The following is a 13,809-nucleotide window of genomic DNA, read 5'->3' as shown; positions in this document are numbered from 1 at the left end:
AGATGTTTCAGTGTCCCTCAAGCTGGGTCCACTATCGTACTAGATAGATAGATAGATAGATAGATAGATAGATAGATAGATAGATAGATAGATAGATAGATAGATAGATAGATAGATAGATAGATAGATAGATAGATAGATAGATAGATAGATAGATAGATAGATAGATAGATAGATAGATGGATGGATGGATGGATGGATGGATGGATGGATGGATGGATGGATGGATGGATGGATGGATGGATGGATGGATGGATGGATAGATAGATAGATAGATAGATAGATAGATAGATAGATAGATAGATAGAGAGAGAGAGAGAGAGAGAGAGAGAGAGAGAGAGAGAGATAGATAGATAGATAGATAGATAGATAGATAGATAGATAGATAGATAGATGGATGGATGGATGGATGGATGGATGGATGGATGGATGGATGGATGGATGGATGGATGGATGGATGGATGGATGGATGGATGGATGGATGGATGGATGGATGGATGGATGGATGGATGGATGGATGGATGGATGGATAGAGAGAGAGAGAGAGAGAGAGAGATAGATAGATAGATAGATAGATAGATAGATAGATAGATAGATAGATAGATAGATAGATAGATAGATAGATAGATAGATAGATAGATAGATAGATAGATAGATAGATAGATAGATAGATAGATAGATAGATGGATACTTTATTCATCCCCGTACAATTGTATTGTAGACTACTTAATAATATGGCAATGAATTTTGACGTTACAAAAAAAAAAACATGAATAAATTATGATCATGCTATTGCCACCGTGAGTGAAACTAGACTAGCACCATTTGTACATCGTTCATTATCAACGGTAGGGGGTAAATACTGTTAATCTCTGTTCATTATTATATTGCTACTGGCTTACCACTATCTTGCTTTCTTCTCTCATCTTTTTTCTTGTTTCTTTTTTTCTTTCCCGGAAGGATTGTTTCTCTTCATATTGAAGGTCTCAAAACGCAATTTTAAATTCTTAATTTAACTTCTCTATCAACTGCAATGCAAATTTTGACTCTCTGTCACCACCCATTTGGGGCCACAAGCAACTGCCTGGTTTGACTGGTGAGAAAAGTCGCTTCTGCGCTTTGAACTGCCCCCTAAGAACACTTTAGTTGCCCGCTGACTGGTTTTAAAAAAGAGAGACTGTAATCAGTGAAAGGGCATTGTAATCTTCTAGGAAATTGAATTTATAAATATCATGGTGTTTTACTGGTTGACCAGCCTAACTTAACCTTTCTTCTAGTAAGTACAATCTCAGAACAAGTTTGTAATATATTATAAATAATGTATTCATTCCTTGCAAAGTTGTTATTTTAGAAATGTATAGCAAAATGGTAGCACTCCGCACTAATCAGCTGCAAAAAGGTTGAAGACCCCTTATCTGATACATAACGCCAGTGACATGTTGATTTTTTAGATGGGAAATACCAATTTAAACAAAGATAGCAGATAAATGAATCTGTTTCTGGTGCGAAAGTCATGCAAAGTATTTCCTGTACAGGAAAATAATCAGAATGATGCAACGTACGTCAAGGACACACTGCGAGTCTGTGAGGCTAAAATTGTATCCATATTATAAATATTTATTTTATAGCATAAGATAACCTTTATTTGTCCCAAAAGGTATAAATTGGCATTTTTACCAATAGTAGTGGACAGAAGAAATGGAAAACGCATGCATGAAAGACGTGGTATCAGCAAAGTTGTCTGTTTTCAAATTAGGTTGCCAAAGTTAACCTTCCTTTCCGGTTTTAGTCCAGTATTATTGTTTATCCTAACAGTTCTGTTTCGACCTGTGCATTAAATCAGATATTCAATATAGCAAAAGCAATAAATTCATACCATCCAATTAGTTTTTAATCTTTTGATTACCTCGTTATGTCACGTTTGCCATGGTGGCCCCGCCCGTGTGGCGCCAGCTGCGGCTCATTGACAGAATGGCTTTCCGTGCTCTCATTTTTCCTTTGTCAGTCTGTCAACGAACCTAAGCCCCGCAAGATCATTCCTGTCTGTCCCGTCCTGTCCGGTATCGACCCCACTTGTCCTATATCTGCTCAGGCAATTGCAATCGATCTCGTTGTCTCTGGCTTTCTGTCTTTCCACAACAGACAGCTGCCTAACATGCGTGACTCCCCATTTCCCGTAAAATAAAAGCTGTGTGAGAAACGTCACGCATTTGGGTCCTGATCCTGTTCCGGTTCTTGACACTTTAGACTTCCTTATCAATAAAACAATTTATTTTAATGCATTTGACTTAGACTACTGTTTTTTCTGAATATTCCCTTTAAATTAAACAATTAAAAATGCTTAAATTACCCTTTGGAGTATTTTAGAATTTACAATTTGAAATGTGGTAATTTGGCGATGGTAAGTCTGATATATTTTGATTAAGGCTGCAGCAGCATTAGCCACTAGAAGACGGATTCAATAGATACAGTCCAACAGCAAATATTGACGCCATGAATTAGTAACCACTATGGTTGTGGAGTAATGGTTATATATTTATATTATTACACAATGTACTGCAATAACTCCCCAGCAATAATGATCTGACAAAATGGAACAAAATATGGAAATTCAGGCAAATGTGTTATGGAAAGTAATGTGCATTGATTGGATTGCATCTTTTCGTTGTTTTTCTAGGAGCTCAATGTATCTGGTCCAGGATAATTTCTTATAGCATCATTGCTCCCCTTTAAAGCCCCAATATATAATATTTAACTACTAGATGGCACTGTGTTGAATGGTACAAGCAAGGGCTAGTGATACACGGCAGAGTGTGGCGGCATGATGCCGAAAGAACATGACGACGATCCAGGAAAGGATTTCTCAACCTCGGATTTTTTTTGTTAAATAAAAATTGACATTGGTATGATAGTTCATGTATCAGTATTTAAATCAATGTGTTTTTTTACTGGATGGAAGTTATTTTGCCGCTAGGAGGAGCTAAATATTAAGCACTGTCCCTTAAAAAAACAACAACAAACAGAACTTTGGCCATTCCTGCTTATTTTTCACTCTTAGCTGACTCAAGTAGTCAATAAACCAGCAGATGTGAAAGGTAGATATAGCAGTGTGAGACCAGGCTCCATTTTTAGAAACTCAGCCTTTTAAAAAATGAGAAAAAAATCTCTGAAATTAATAGTGAGTGAGAAGGATCGGGCATGCATGTGGTCTTCCCCCAGTTTGCCAGTCCATATTCCTTCACCAAAGTCCACTGAGGTCAGTGCCTGTCTTCAGAAACTAAAAGAGAAATGAGAATAGGATTAACAGAGGAAGAGTGTTAACCAAGGACACCAGTATCTGTCATCTAAATAATCTTGGAGGGATTATACTCCAGAACTATGGTACGGGCAGGTGTGGTGGAAAAACCTCGCATACAATAAGCCCATATCAAATGGTGTAGGCCAGAGATGTCAAACTCAGTTTGGCTCAGGGGCCGGTTCCAGATTTTCTATTCTGAGGTGTGCCAGATCAGTAAAATATGGTCAACTCCAAATGTTTAGCTTTGTTTTTCAGTATTATGCTTTATCATTAAGCCTATATTCATAACCTTTCCAACATATCATATTCACAAATGACAAGCGATATTTTCTAAACAAAACACATTTACATACTTGCCCACATTGCCACTTATTGGGTTAGACTACAGCTTTTCACCCCCTTAAAAACACTCAACACTTTAAATCTAGCCCTTTTTAAAATGTAAACAGCAACAACAAAAAATATGGACTCAAGACAAGTATACAATCGCAAAAGTATTTTTGAAACAAGTTGTTTTTCCAAATATTCTGGAGACAGGTTGTGTTTTGCCTGTAAAAATAGAGTGTGCTATAGAATCTACCGCTTTTTAATGTCAAAAGAGCAGTATGTATGCATTTATTTTCAAACAATAGGGAAACAAGCTTTTCATTTTTGGCATTGAATGCGTTAACTGTTTGTTTTTTCAATTTGGGCACAACACACAGACAAAAAACAGGATCAATAATCAATACAACAAAAGCAAACTTTAAATTATTTGCACATAAACAGCTCTAAAATACAATAATACAGGACAGTACTAAAACATGTGCCCAAAGCTAGTGGGCTAAAGCCGAAACTTTTAAGTCCCTGTTTATTTTATTTTTTTTCCTTGCCAGGAAGACATATTTAAAATCAAAACAAAGGAAATTTGGGAAAAACAACATTTCAGACTTATAATAGCATTGCTGGTGACTCGTGTAACATATTTGATAAATTAAACTTCTCCAGTATATTTATCCAAAATAGATTACGGTTCACGGATCCCTTAACCACATGGGTTGTTGGGGCATCAATGAGGACGCAATTCAGGACAGCCTTTTCCACTGTTGACGGTCCCTGGCCTGTAACTTTGGTTGTGGCAAAGTTGGCACCAGTGCATTCTTTAATGTTGTCGGCCCATTTCTTTTTAGGTCTTTCTCTCCTCGTGCCCCTTTGGACTATACCCTTGGTCAGTCCTGATGATCTTGTGACGCGATTATACCACTGAAATTTCCTTATGTGTAGTTGATAACAGTTCTTCGTAGGGTCCAATGTGCCCTCTAATGGTATTGCGCACCAGTTTGTTTGTCACATGGGCTAAGCTTATGCCCAGAAGTTTCCTGTTGCATTGCACTTCCTAGGCCTGTTTGTCTTTTTGAGTTTAGTTGCGAGAGTCCATGTCTCGCAAGCAAAGAGGAAGATGGAAGTAACCAACACTTGAGTTTGATCTTTGATTTCACTGCTACGTTCTTGTCCCTCCATATGGGTTAAAGTCTGGCAAGTGTGACTGTGGTTTGAGCTTACCTGGCTATGATTTCTGGTTCTGACCCCTCTTCTGATATGACAGCTCCAAGACATTTACATTTGGTGACAGGTTCTAGCTCTCTGTGGCAATACATTGGGGATTGTTGGTTACTACTTTTGTTTTTTTCTGTGCTGATTTCCATTCCATACTTGATTGATGTTTTGTCCAGGCCATTGACCAGATCTCTGAGTTCCTTCTCGTTTCCTGCCAATCCGGCAATAAGGGCTATACAAATAAAAATGACTTGACTTGACTTGATGTTCTATCCTCCAATACTGACTGTACATTTATGTTGCTCCAGAGCCTCGGATATAATCTTCTCCAGGAAGATGTTGAATAAAGTTAGAAAATGCAGCTTTGTCTCACACCGACTGTGGTTTGAAACCAATGCTTTGGTGATACCATTGATAGGTACCACACTGTTGGCATTGGCATACAGTTGTTTAATGGTCTAAACTAGTTTCTGGCCTATATTGTACTTTCGCCTGGTGGCTCATAAAGGGACTTGCTATACCCTGTTGAATGTCTTCTTAAAATCAATAAAAACGTGATAGATCTATCTCTGGTGTTGTTGAAACTTCTCACATAGGATGCGCGGATTTAAAATCTGTTCTGTGGTTCACCTTCCCTCACTGAAACCTGCCTGTTCTTCGGCTAGAATGTTTTCAGCCTGTGGTTTCAGTCTGTTCAGTAAAACCTTTAGCATAACTTTACTTGCATGACTGATGAGACTGACGGTTCTGTAGTTTGGAGCATAATTCAAGGTTTCCTTTCTTTGGTAGCATAATTGCTAGTGAGTTTGTCCATGCAGATGGCCACTGTCCTGTTTGTCAGATTTTTCTGCAAATATTTGTCAAAAAGTCTACACTTTGCTCACCACTATTTCGTACGAGTTCTGATCAGATGTAGATTCCTGGAGCGTTTTCGTTTTTTTTTTCAGTGAGATAAATGCTGCCTCTACCTCTTCTCTGAGGATAGGAAGTCATCACTTTACCCTGGACCGGAATTCTTAAGGACCTCAGGGTCTACCTGTGTCGAGTGCTTGTAGAGTTTGAAGCAGTTTTCTGGCCATCTGTTCATGATCTCTTTTTCTTCAGTTAGTTTATTCCATGCCTCCTCCTGAATTCTGCTGACTTTTGCCTGTAAAAGATCCAAATTAGTATAGATGTAAATAAGTGACATGAGTGTCATCATTTAAATCGTTCCATAAATAAATAGCTTTTCGGGTGGCACAATGGCTTTTCAATGTTGTACGAGAATATTGGACTTTGAAGTTATGGATGAACAGTTGAGTGAAAGGAGTTTTACACCATAACTAACTCACCACGCTATACAAACTCAGAGAAAGTATTTGGTTTGCATTTATTTGAAAAATCATATATTTTGGTGGAAATGACATAGAGACACACTTGTTTTTTTTACATACTCAGAAATTTCTGTAAGGCAGGATTAAATCTTCCAACAAGTTGGATCCGGCTCACGCGCAGTATGTTTGACATGCCTGGTGTAGGCCCCAAACAGTACAGCATTTTTCTTTCATTATAAAATGACTGTAAACTTATTTTATAGAAGTTTAACTTTATAAACAGAAGCAGTGATCTTATTTGTTTTATTCTTTGTTTTTACTCGTACAGGGAAAGCCAACACCAATGTCCAGTGGGACGAGGACTCGGCAGAAAGCTTCCCATCCAATCCAGTGCGCATAGCGTTTGTCCTGGTGGTGCATGGCCGTGCTTCACGTCAATTTCAGCGACTCCTCAAAACCATCTACCACACTTCCCACTACTACTACATTCACGTAGATCAGGTGAGGTATGCTTTACTCAGAAACAATTCAAGTACGTGTTTCACTCCATATTTTTTTTCTCTTAGCTGTGGATGATTCAAGGGTTTTGCACTGATGATGTAATGTGCGATTAGCTTGTGTGACTGGTCAATTATGCGTTCTATCATTCCATTAGCCTAATGGTACAAAAGCCTATGTAATTTTCAAATGAGTGTTATCAAGGCAGTAAACATATAAATAAACACAAAATCATGTTATGAAAAGCAGGGAAAATTGTCACATTTATAGGTTGTCAAATTGCAGTTTTTCTTCACAGGCGTCACATTTACAAAGAAAAATGTATTTTTATTCTAATATAATATAAGGCAATGATTTAAAAATCTGACAATGTTTTATCGAGATAACTTCCATCTTAAGATGCCAACACACTGTGAAACAGTCAGAGGTCACTAGTTTTTCAGACAAATGAACATCTAGCGACCTGTTTACATACCCGCCAACCTCAGCCAATTAGGGTTAGGCTTATTATTAATGATTGCAATTGCCCTATAAAGCGATAGTAAAACTGACACACAACCAAGCACCTATTTACTCACAGCAAGACAGAATATGTTGAAAACCACGACTATAATAGCAAACTATGATCTCTTGTACTATCAGTGACCAAGACGTTCCGAATTAGAGCCATATGGGGAATACGAGATCGGTTTAAAAAAAACAACTTTTTTTTTAAATTATTATTCTTTCTTCACTTGTACAAAATAAGATATTGGTGTAAACAATTTGAAATGATCAAAAAAACACATCAAATAAGTGGGAAACGTACAAGTTGGCGGGTATGTGTTTATATTGACTGAAAGTTCCCCGTGCGTTTTCAATTTAGTACAAAAAAAGAATCTGGAACTGTGAGCTTTTTTTAAGTTGTGTGAACTTCCCATTTAATTCGACAATGGAAGCTTTTTCTAACTGACTTGTTTATAAGCCTTCTGGTATGCTCCGCAACAAAAAAATCCCGAAATGCAAAATGCACCCTTATTTGTTTTCATTGGGTTAGTCAAAGCACATCTAGTGAAGTTTTACCACTTTCAAAACACAAATTGTGTAACTTTTGCAAAAATGTGATTCAAACCTAACTGAAAGGATTTGTAAAACGCCGGAACATTTTCAGACACAAAAAAGCAACTGGAAACTAATCAATATGTTTTACCGAAATAATTAAAATGAGAGTTAATGGTTAGTTAATGGGACTATGTAGTATTTGACCACTAGATTTCTCTGTATTGTGTAAAGTGTTGCAAAATACAAGGAAGAATAAAAACTAACGGACTCAAAGTAACCAAACCGCATCATTCTTTCGTTACATTTTTTTGCCCAGCCTTTTTTGGGGGGGGTATCCGTAACAGCAAGATGGCAGACAATCATGTCTTTCTAGGTGAAGACCATGGCATGTAATATAAATGTAATATGTAATATAAATACAAAATCATTGACATACAAATATTTAGAAAATGCATGTCTATATGATTGTTCATGTATTTTTGCTGACTATTCAAATCCATGTACTGGATACATATGTTTAATGAATTAATGCATTTTTAAAATCAATGCACAATATTATTATCTAGTTCATTATACATTAAGTTTTTATACTTTTATTCTGTTTTTAATATTAATACCTGCAGGGGAGATTGCTTGAATGCTAGTTCTTTATTTCGACTATTATTGGACAATGTTTTTTGTTTTTGTTTTAACTGTCATGAACTCTTTATATCCTTGATATGTTTGCCCAATCATGTTGCTGTTCTTTTATGACCATACATATTAAGGCACTTCCGCTTCTGTAACTTAGAAGATTTAATGAAGAGGAAAGGGTTGGTAAAGTGATTTTAAAACAATTTGGAATTTCTTATTGAAGGTTTGTCTGTCCCTTTGCAAGTTCAAAATCAATGGAGCTCTTCTCCCCTCTTGTCTACTAAACTTTAAACTTATCATGTTGATAATATATTGCTGCTAATTCTGTAATGTGATTTTTTTTGTTGTTTACTGCAGCGTTCCAATTACCTCCATCGTCAGGTGGAGGCTTTGGCTGCTCAGTACCCCAACGTGAGGGTGACCCCATGGCGCATGGCCACCATCTGGGGGGGTGCCAGCCTCCTGACCATGTATCTTCGAAGCATGGCCGACCTGTTGTCTATGAGGGACTGGAACTGGGACTTCTTCATTAACCTGAGCGCTGCCGACTACCCCATAAGGTAAAACAGGCAACCCATGAATTTGGTTCCTGAAAGCCGATGTGCATGAGTTTAGCTTTAACTCAAGATTCCCTCAACCCAAACGAAAGGGATCAATGCAGTCGGACAGCCGCTTGTCCAACACTTTTGTTTCCTTGCTTCTTTTCCTTTGAAATGGTTACACGGCAACCTGATTACAATTTAATTGCCCAGGGTCGATACTTATTGATGTTCTCTGCCTGGATGGTCCAGACACCCAATCTCAATTTTGAACAATGTTGCTTTTAGAAAGCCACAAAGCTCAATTGAATTGGACACAATGTCATTCAAGTGACCTCCTTTAAGTGAGTGCATTGTTTTTGAGGGAGTTCAAGCTGTGCTGCATTTCTGAAAAGGCCGTATTCATTTCGATATACATGCTTAACGTGCACATCGGGGGCCTTACTGAAAAACAGTAACTAATTATAGTTAATAGTTACTTTATTTTAGAAGTAATTCAGTTACTCCCCCGATTACCAAGACCAAAAATGTGTTGTTCTGAAAGTAACAATCTAGTTACAAATTACTGTATGTACTCGCAAAGAAGCTGAGCCCCTAAGACTGCTTTGAAATAGCCACATAAAAAAATAAATAGAAGAAAAAGGTGTACACAAATCCTTGGCCTGTGCAATCTTGAGAGTTTGCGAATCAACACTTAGAGAAGACACTCCATATCAATTTTGTCTCCGGACTGCAAACCCTTCGGAGGTCTCCCTCTCCAATTTTGGGTACTGCCCAAGACATTTTTTCTTTTCTTCAAGCAAAATAATTTTACAAGTAAAAAGACAAAAATTCAGCACACTTTTACCATAAATTCTTTGCTGACGTTTTCCCCATTTATTGAGTTTGGTTAGTTGCTCCTGTATTGGCTACGCCCCTCACCCCATGCGCTGCCTTACACTCGTGACTGGGGTCACACAAACAAATATACCCATACAACTTCACCCCCTGATTTGATTATTTTATTCTATAGTTGTAAATGCGGCTTGGATAGGAAAATATGCTGATTTATGTGACCATATGAATGACAATTCATCAGTCGCAGGACATCAGTCCTGTATTTAATGAGTAACGCTTTAACGCTCTACATAGTCTCGACAGTTGAGTTATTAAATCTTTTTTGCAACGCGTTACAGTACTTGTTTCCGAAAAAGTTGTTGGGTTCTAGGAACCTGCTCTTTTGTAACGAGTTAGCCCCAACACTGATTACGTGCACCTCTAATTTTTGATTGAAAATCTGTATAAAATGTTGTTATTTCTTCATTAAACATACGTGCAGCGCAGTGGTTAGCACGTGTGCGGCACAGTTCTGAGGTCATGAGATCGAAAATTCCTGTGTGGAGTTTGTACGTTCTCCCTGTGCTTGCGTGGGTTTCCTCCGGGCTCTCCGGTTTTCTCCCACATTCCAAAAACATGCGCTTCAGGTTAATTGGCTGGTCAGATTTTTTCAAACCTTCGCCAAACTTTTGATTTATTTTTGGTAAAAAATGTTGTGCGTTATATAGTGTTTTGGAAAAGTATTGTAGATGTTGCTTTATGTATAGGGTTGTATTCTTGGTGGAAGGTGAACCTGCAGCCCATCCTCAGGTCTCTGACAGATTTTCTGCCAGAATCATCCTGTATTTGGCTCGATACATCTTCCAATCAACTCGATGTCTCAGTCCCTGCAGAAGAAAAGCAACCACAGACCATGATTCTGCCACCTCCATTTTAGATAGTTGGAATGGTGTGTTTAGGATTATGTGCAGTGTTCTTCTTACACCAAACTTAACGCTTTGCAATGAGCTCAAAATCTCAATTTATGTCTCACTTGAACAAAGCACATTTTTTTGTGTCTCCCATGTGGATTCTTGCAAACACCATACAGGCCTTTTTACGGTACAGTAATACCTCGGTTATCGCGGTTAATGGAGACCACCCGCGAAAACTGAAAATCCGCGAAGTAGCGGCGCCCCTTCAAAAATGCTTAAAAAACGTATACAGGTATACAGTTTACACCCCCCATCGCAGCTTATTTCGCTTGTTAACACTATCGGTTACATATTGAAAATAAAAACAGTGAAAATGTGATATTTGATGAGTGTTTGTGAAGCATTTTGGGAAACAACAGTTAAAAAAATGGTCTGTGTTCATTTGAATGAAAGTGAAAGAGCTTCCTTCTGACAATAACAACATACTTTAACTAGCGGCATCGAACGGCTTTTACAACAAATACACGAAACCACACACAATTAGCCATGTTTAGGTAGTACAAACAACCGCTTGCTTTTGGTATAATAAAGTCAAACTTGAGATGAAATGTGACAGAAGAGAATATACTGTACTTACGTCGTGTTGCCGAGTTCCTCCATGATAAACAGCGCCACATAAGAAAGGGGTGAGGTGGGAGGAGTTGAAGGAGGGGGGGAGCGAAGAGGCAATGACTAAGCATTGTGTCAGGGCCTCTCCCTCCCCTTCACAATAAGAGTGTCCACACCGTGTCCTCAGTTGACATAAACTCGCGCTTGCTCAAGTCAATAAATGCTTTTATTGAGAAGGTAAGGTATATTGTTTTAGACCCGCGAAGCTCTGAACCCGCAAAAGTGGAACCGCGAACTAGCTAGGTTCCACTGTATTCTTTCAAAAAGGGTTTTCTTCTGGCTACTCTTCCATAAAGAGCAGATTAAGGCAAAGTGGGAGCACATCACAGAAAAGGTGACTTTACATTCAGACTTAATGACACAAAGGTGCGATCTGTTTGCCATTTTTAGTCATTTAGGTCGACATTCGATCATTTAAAAGTCATTAGGGAACTTCTGGAGTCAGTTGGCTGAACTGAAGGAACGTCAATATTTTTGCAATACCTATTTCTCAATGTTAGTATAATGTAAAATGTTGAGATCATTTGGTTCCACTTTATGATTTTGTCTCAAGTGTTGTTAATTGTTAGAAAACATTTGTAGTTTCTCAGCTTTAAGTTTAAAGCCTGAAATGGGGCAATATGACAAAAAGTTCTTGTGCGGCCCTATACTTTCACTAGGCTGTATTTGAATGAATTGGGTAATTCAAATGCTTTATCGGTACTGCACAGCCCGATGTCCACCAGGCGTATTCAGACAAGTTGTTATAACTGACAAATCCAAATTGGATGAGATTTCGTGAAACAGCAGCCAAGAAATGGAGTTTGTTGCGACACGTCCAATCTTGTCTCTCGCGTCATTTGAGGAATGTCGCTGACACGTTGTCGATACGACTCTGCATCATGTTTTCAGTACACGTCTTGCATCACGCTACACGCTTGTGTATTTATCCTGTCATGGCGTGATTAAATGAAGTGGTGAGCGTGCCAAGGCTGTTTTGCGGATATTTTGCATCCTCATTTGCATGAAGGTTGGTGGAGTTTGAGAAACAGCTGACAGAAGATTTTAAGACCCATCTGTTGGGAAACGGAACGATTGATGGAGCAAAAAGGAAGAACGGAGATTAAACTTACTGTGAGGGAGGCGAGATCAAACACGGGAAGATGGAGGTTTTGGATTCGTGCAATTCGGAAATATGTAAATTTCCGTCACATAACATTGCAGAGTAAATGTTTTTTAACATCCTGGATTTGACCATGTCGACTGGCAAGGGTTATTTTAGTTCATTCTTTTTGGGAATCATTTTCTGGATGAATGGGTTTATATTTTTGAATTCAGTTTTTGTATTCCAATTGTGGTGTTTATATGGAGAATGTCTTTGTTTGGTCATGTTCTCCCATCTTCTAGATTGGATACCAGTAGCCATAAGTGTTTTTCATTTCATTGGAGTGAACACTAAATACACAATATTTATTTGACCCATATTTAGCAGACAGATAGTGGTGACAGAAACAACAACATTAAGTCAAGTCAAGTCACATTTATTTGTATAGCCCTTAATCACAAAAAAAATGTCTCAAAGGACTGCACAGGATTACAATTACTTCATCGCCTAATCTTTAACCAACATGCAGGCCAGGGAAAACTCAAAACCTCAGCGTGAGGAAAAAGGAAACCTTAGAAGGGGCCTCACAAGTGGTAATCCCCCTTCCAGGATGACCAGGGTGGAGTAGAATTAGCGTTGGGTAACAGTACACAAACACAGTGAACATCAATGAAAGAGAACAATAGGTAACATATTGAAATCACAGTTAGTTTAAAGCTATAAGAAAAGATTGAAAATGTTGTTCGCTGGTCTGATTGCTTCCACTTTTAGAAAGTTACGGTACTTTCAGGCAGTCACCTAACAAGTTTCTGCTTTGAGAAGTTTACTTTTTCTTTTTTATTGCTTGTACTAGTGCTAGGCAATAGTTAGAATAGTTTTCATGTACTTGCCATCTTGTTGTTTCCGCAGTGCAGTGGTTAGCACATTTGCCTAACATGCAAATGGTCGCCGGTTTGAGACTGGTTGGAAACATTTGTTGGCTTGGAGAGGGATGGTCACTACCAGGCTGTACTTGTCCAAGACACTCCACATTAAGTGGTGCCCCTATGACCTTAGTGGTTGAAGGATCCACCCACCCACTTGCCTTTAAAATTTTTAAAATTGAGGAAAATCATTTAAAGTGGCGCTAGATGTTACTGTATTGTGCAGTGCAATCAAAAAACAGTGTCAAAAAGCACAAGCAAGAATAAAAACTCCAGAGACTTGAAGTAACCGAACTGCACCATTTTTCTTGTTTTTTTTCCCCAGCCTTTCACAAGGTTTCGGGTTTTGGGGTACACTTAGCAAGATGGCAGACACTCATGTCAGCAACCTCTAGAAAAGCCTCATGTAATGTAAAATAAAAAGGAATTTTGACGCCTACGGGTATTTTCAACAATGCACATTTAAAGGAAAGCAAATGTATTTTTTTACCACTAGTAGGCGCTAAATAATACACAATAGCCCCAATTTAGTTTGGGTCACTCAA

General features: G+C 38.3%; 1 protein-coding gene across 1 annotated transcript in view; it reads left to right on the top strand.

The window, feature by feature from the left end:
• xylt1 (xylosyltransferase I) overlaps window positions 1-13,809 on the top strand; it is a 157,723-nt gene that overhangs the window by 91,162 nt on the left and 52,752 nt on the right. Inside the window, exons 3-4 of the mRNA XM_088342384.1 lie at window positions 6,476-6,648; window positions 8,677-8,879. Coding sequence (XP_088198510.1) covers window positions 6,476-6,648; window positions 8,677-8,879 — 376 coding nt within the window. The remainder of the gene's footprint in view (window positions 1-6,475; window positions 6,649-8,676; window positions 8,880-13,809) is intronic.

Source organism: Urocampus carinirostris, chromosome 8 (assembly GCF_059441175.1).
Source record: "Urocampus carinirostris isolate Australia breed hairy pipefish chromosome 8, RoL_Ucar_1.0, whole genome shotgun sequence".
Taxonomy (NCBI): Eukaryota; Metazoa; Chordata; class Actinopteri; order Syngnathiformes; family Syngnathidae; genus Urocampus; species Urocampus carinirostris.
The sequence above is the reverse complement of the archived record's forward strand: the minus strand, read 5'-3'. Positions and strand labels throughout refer to the sequence as shown.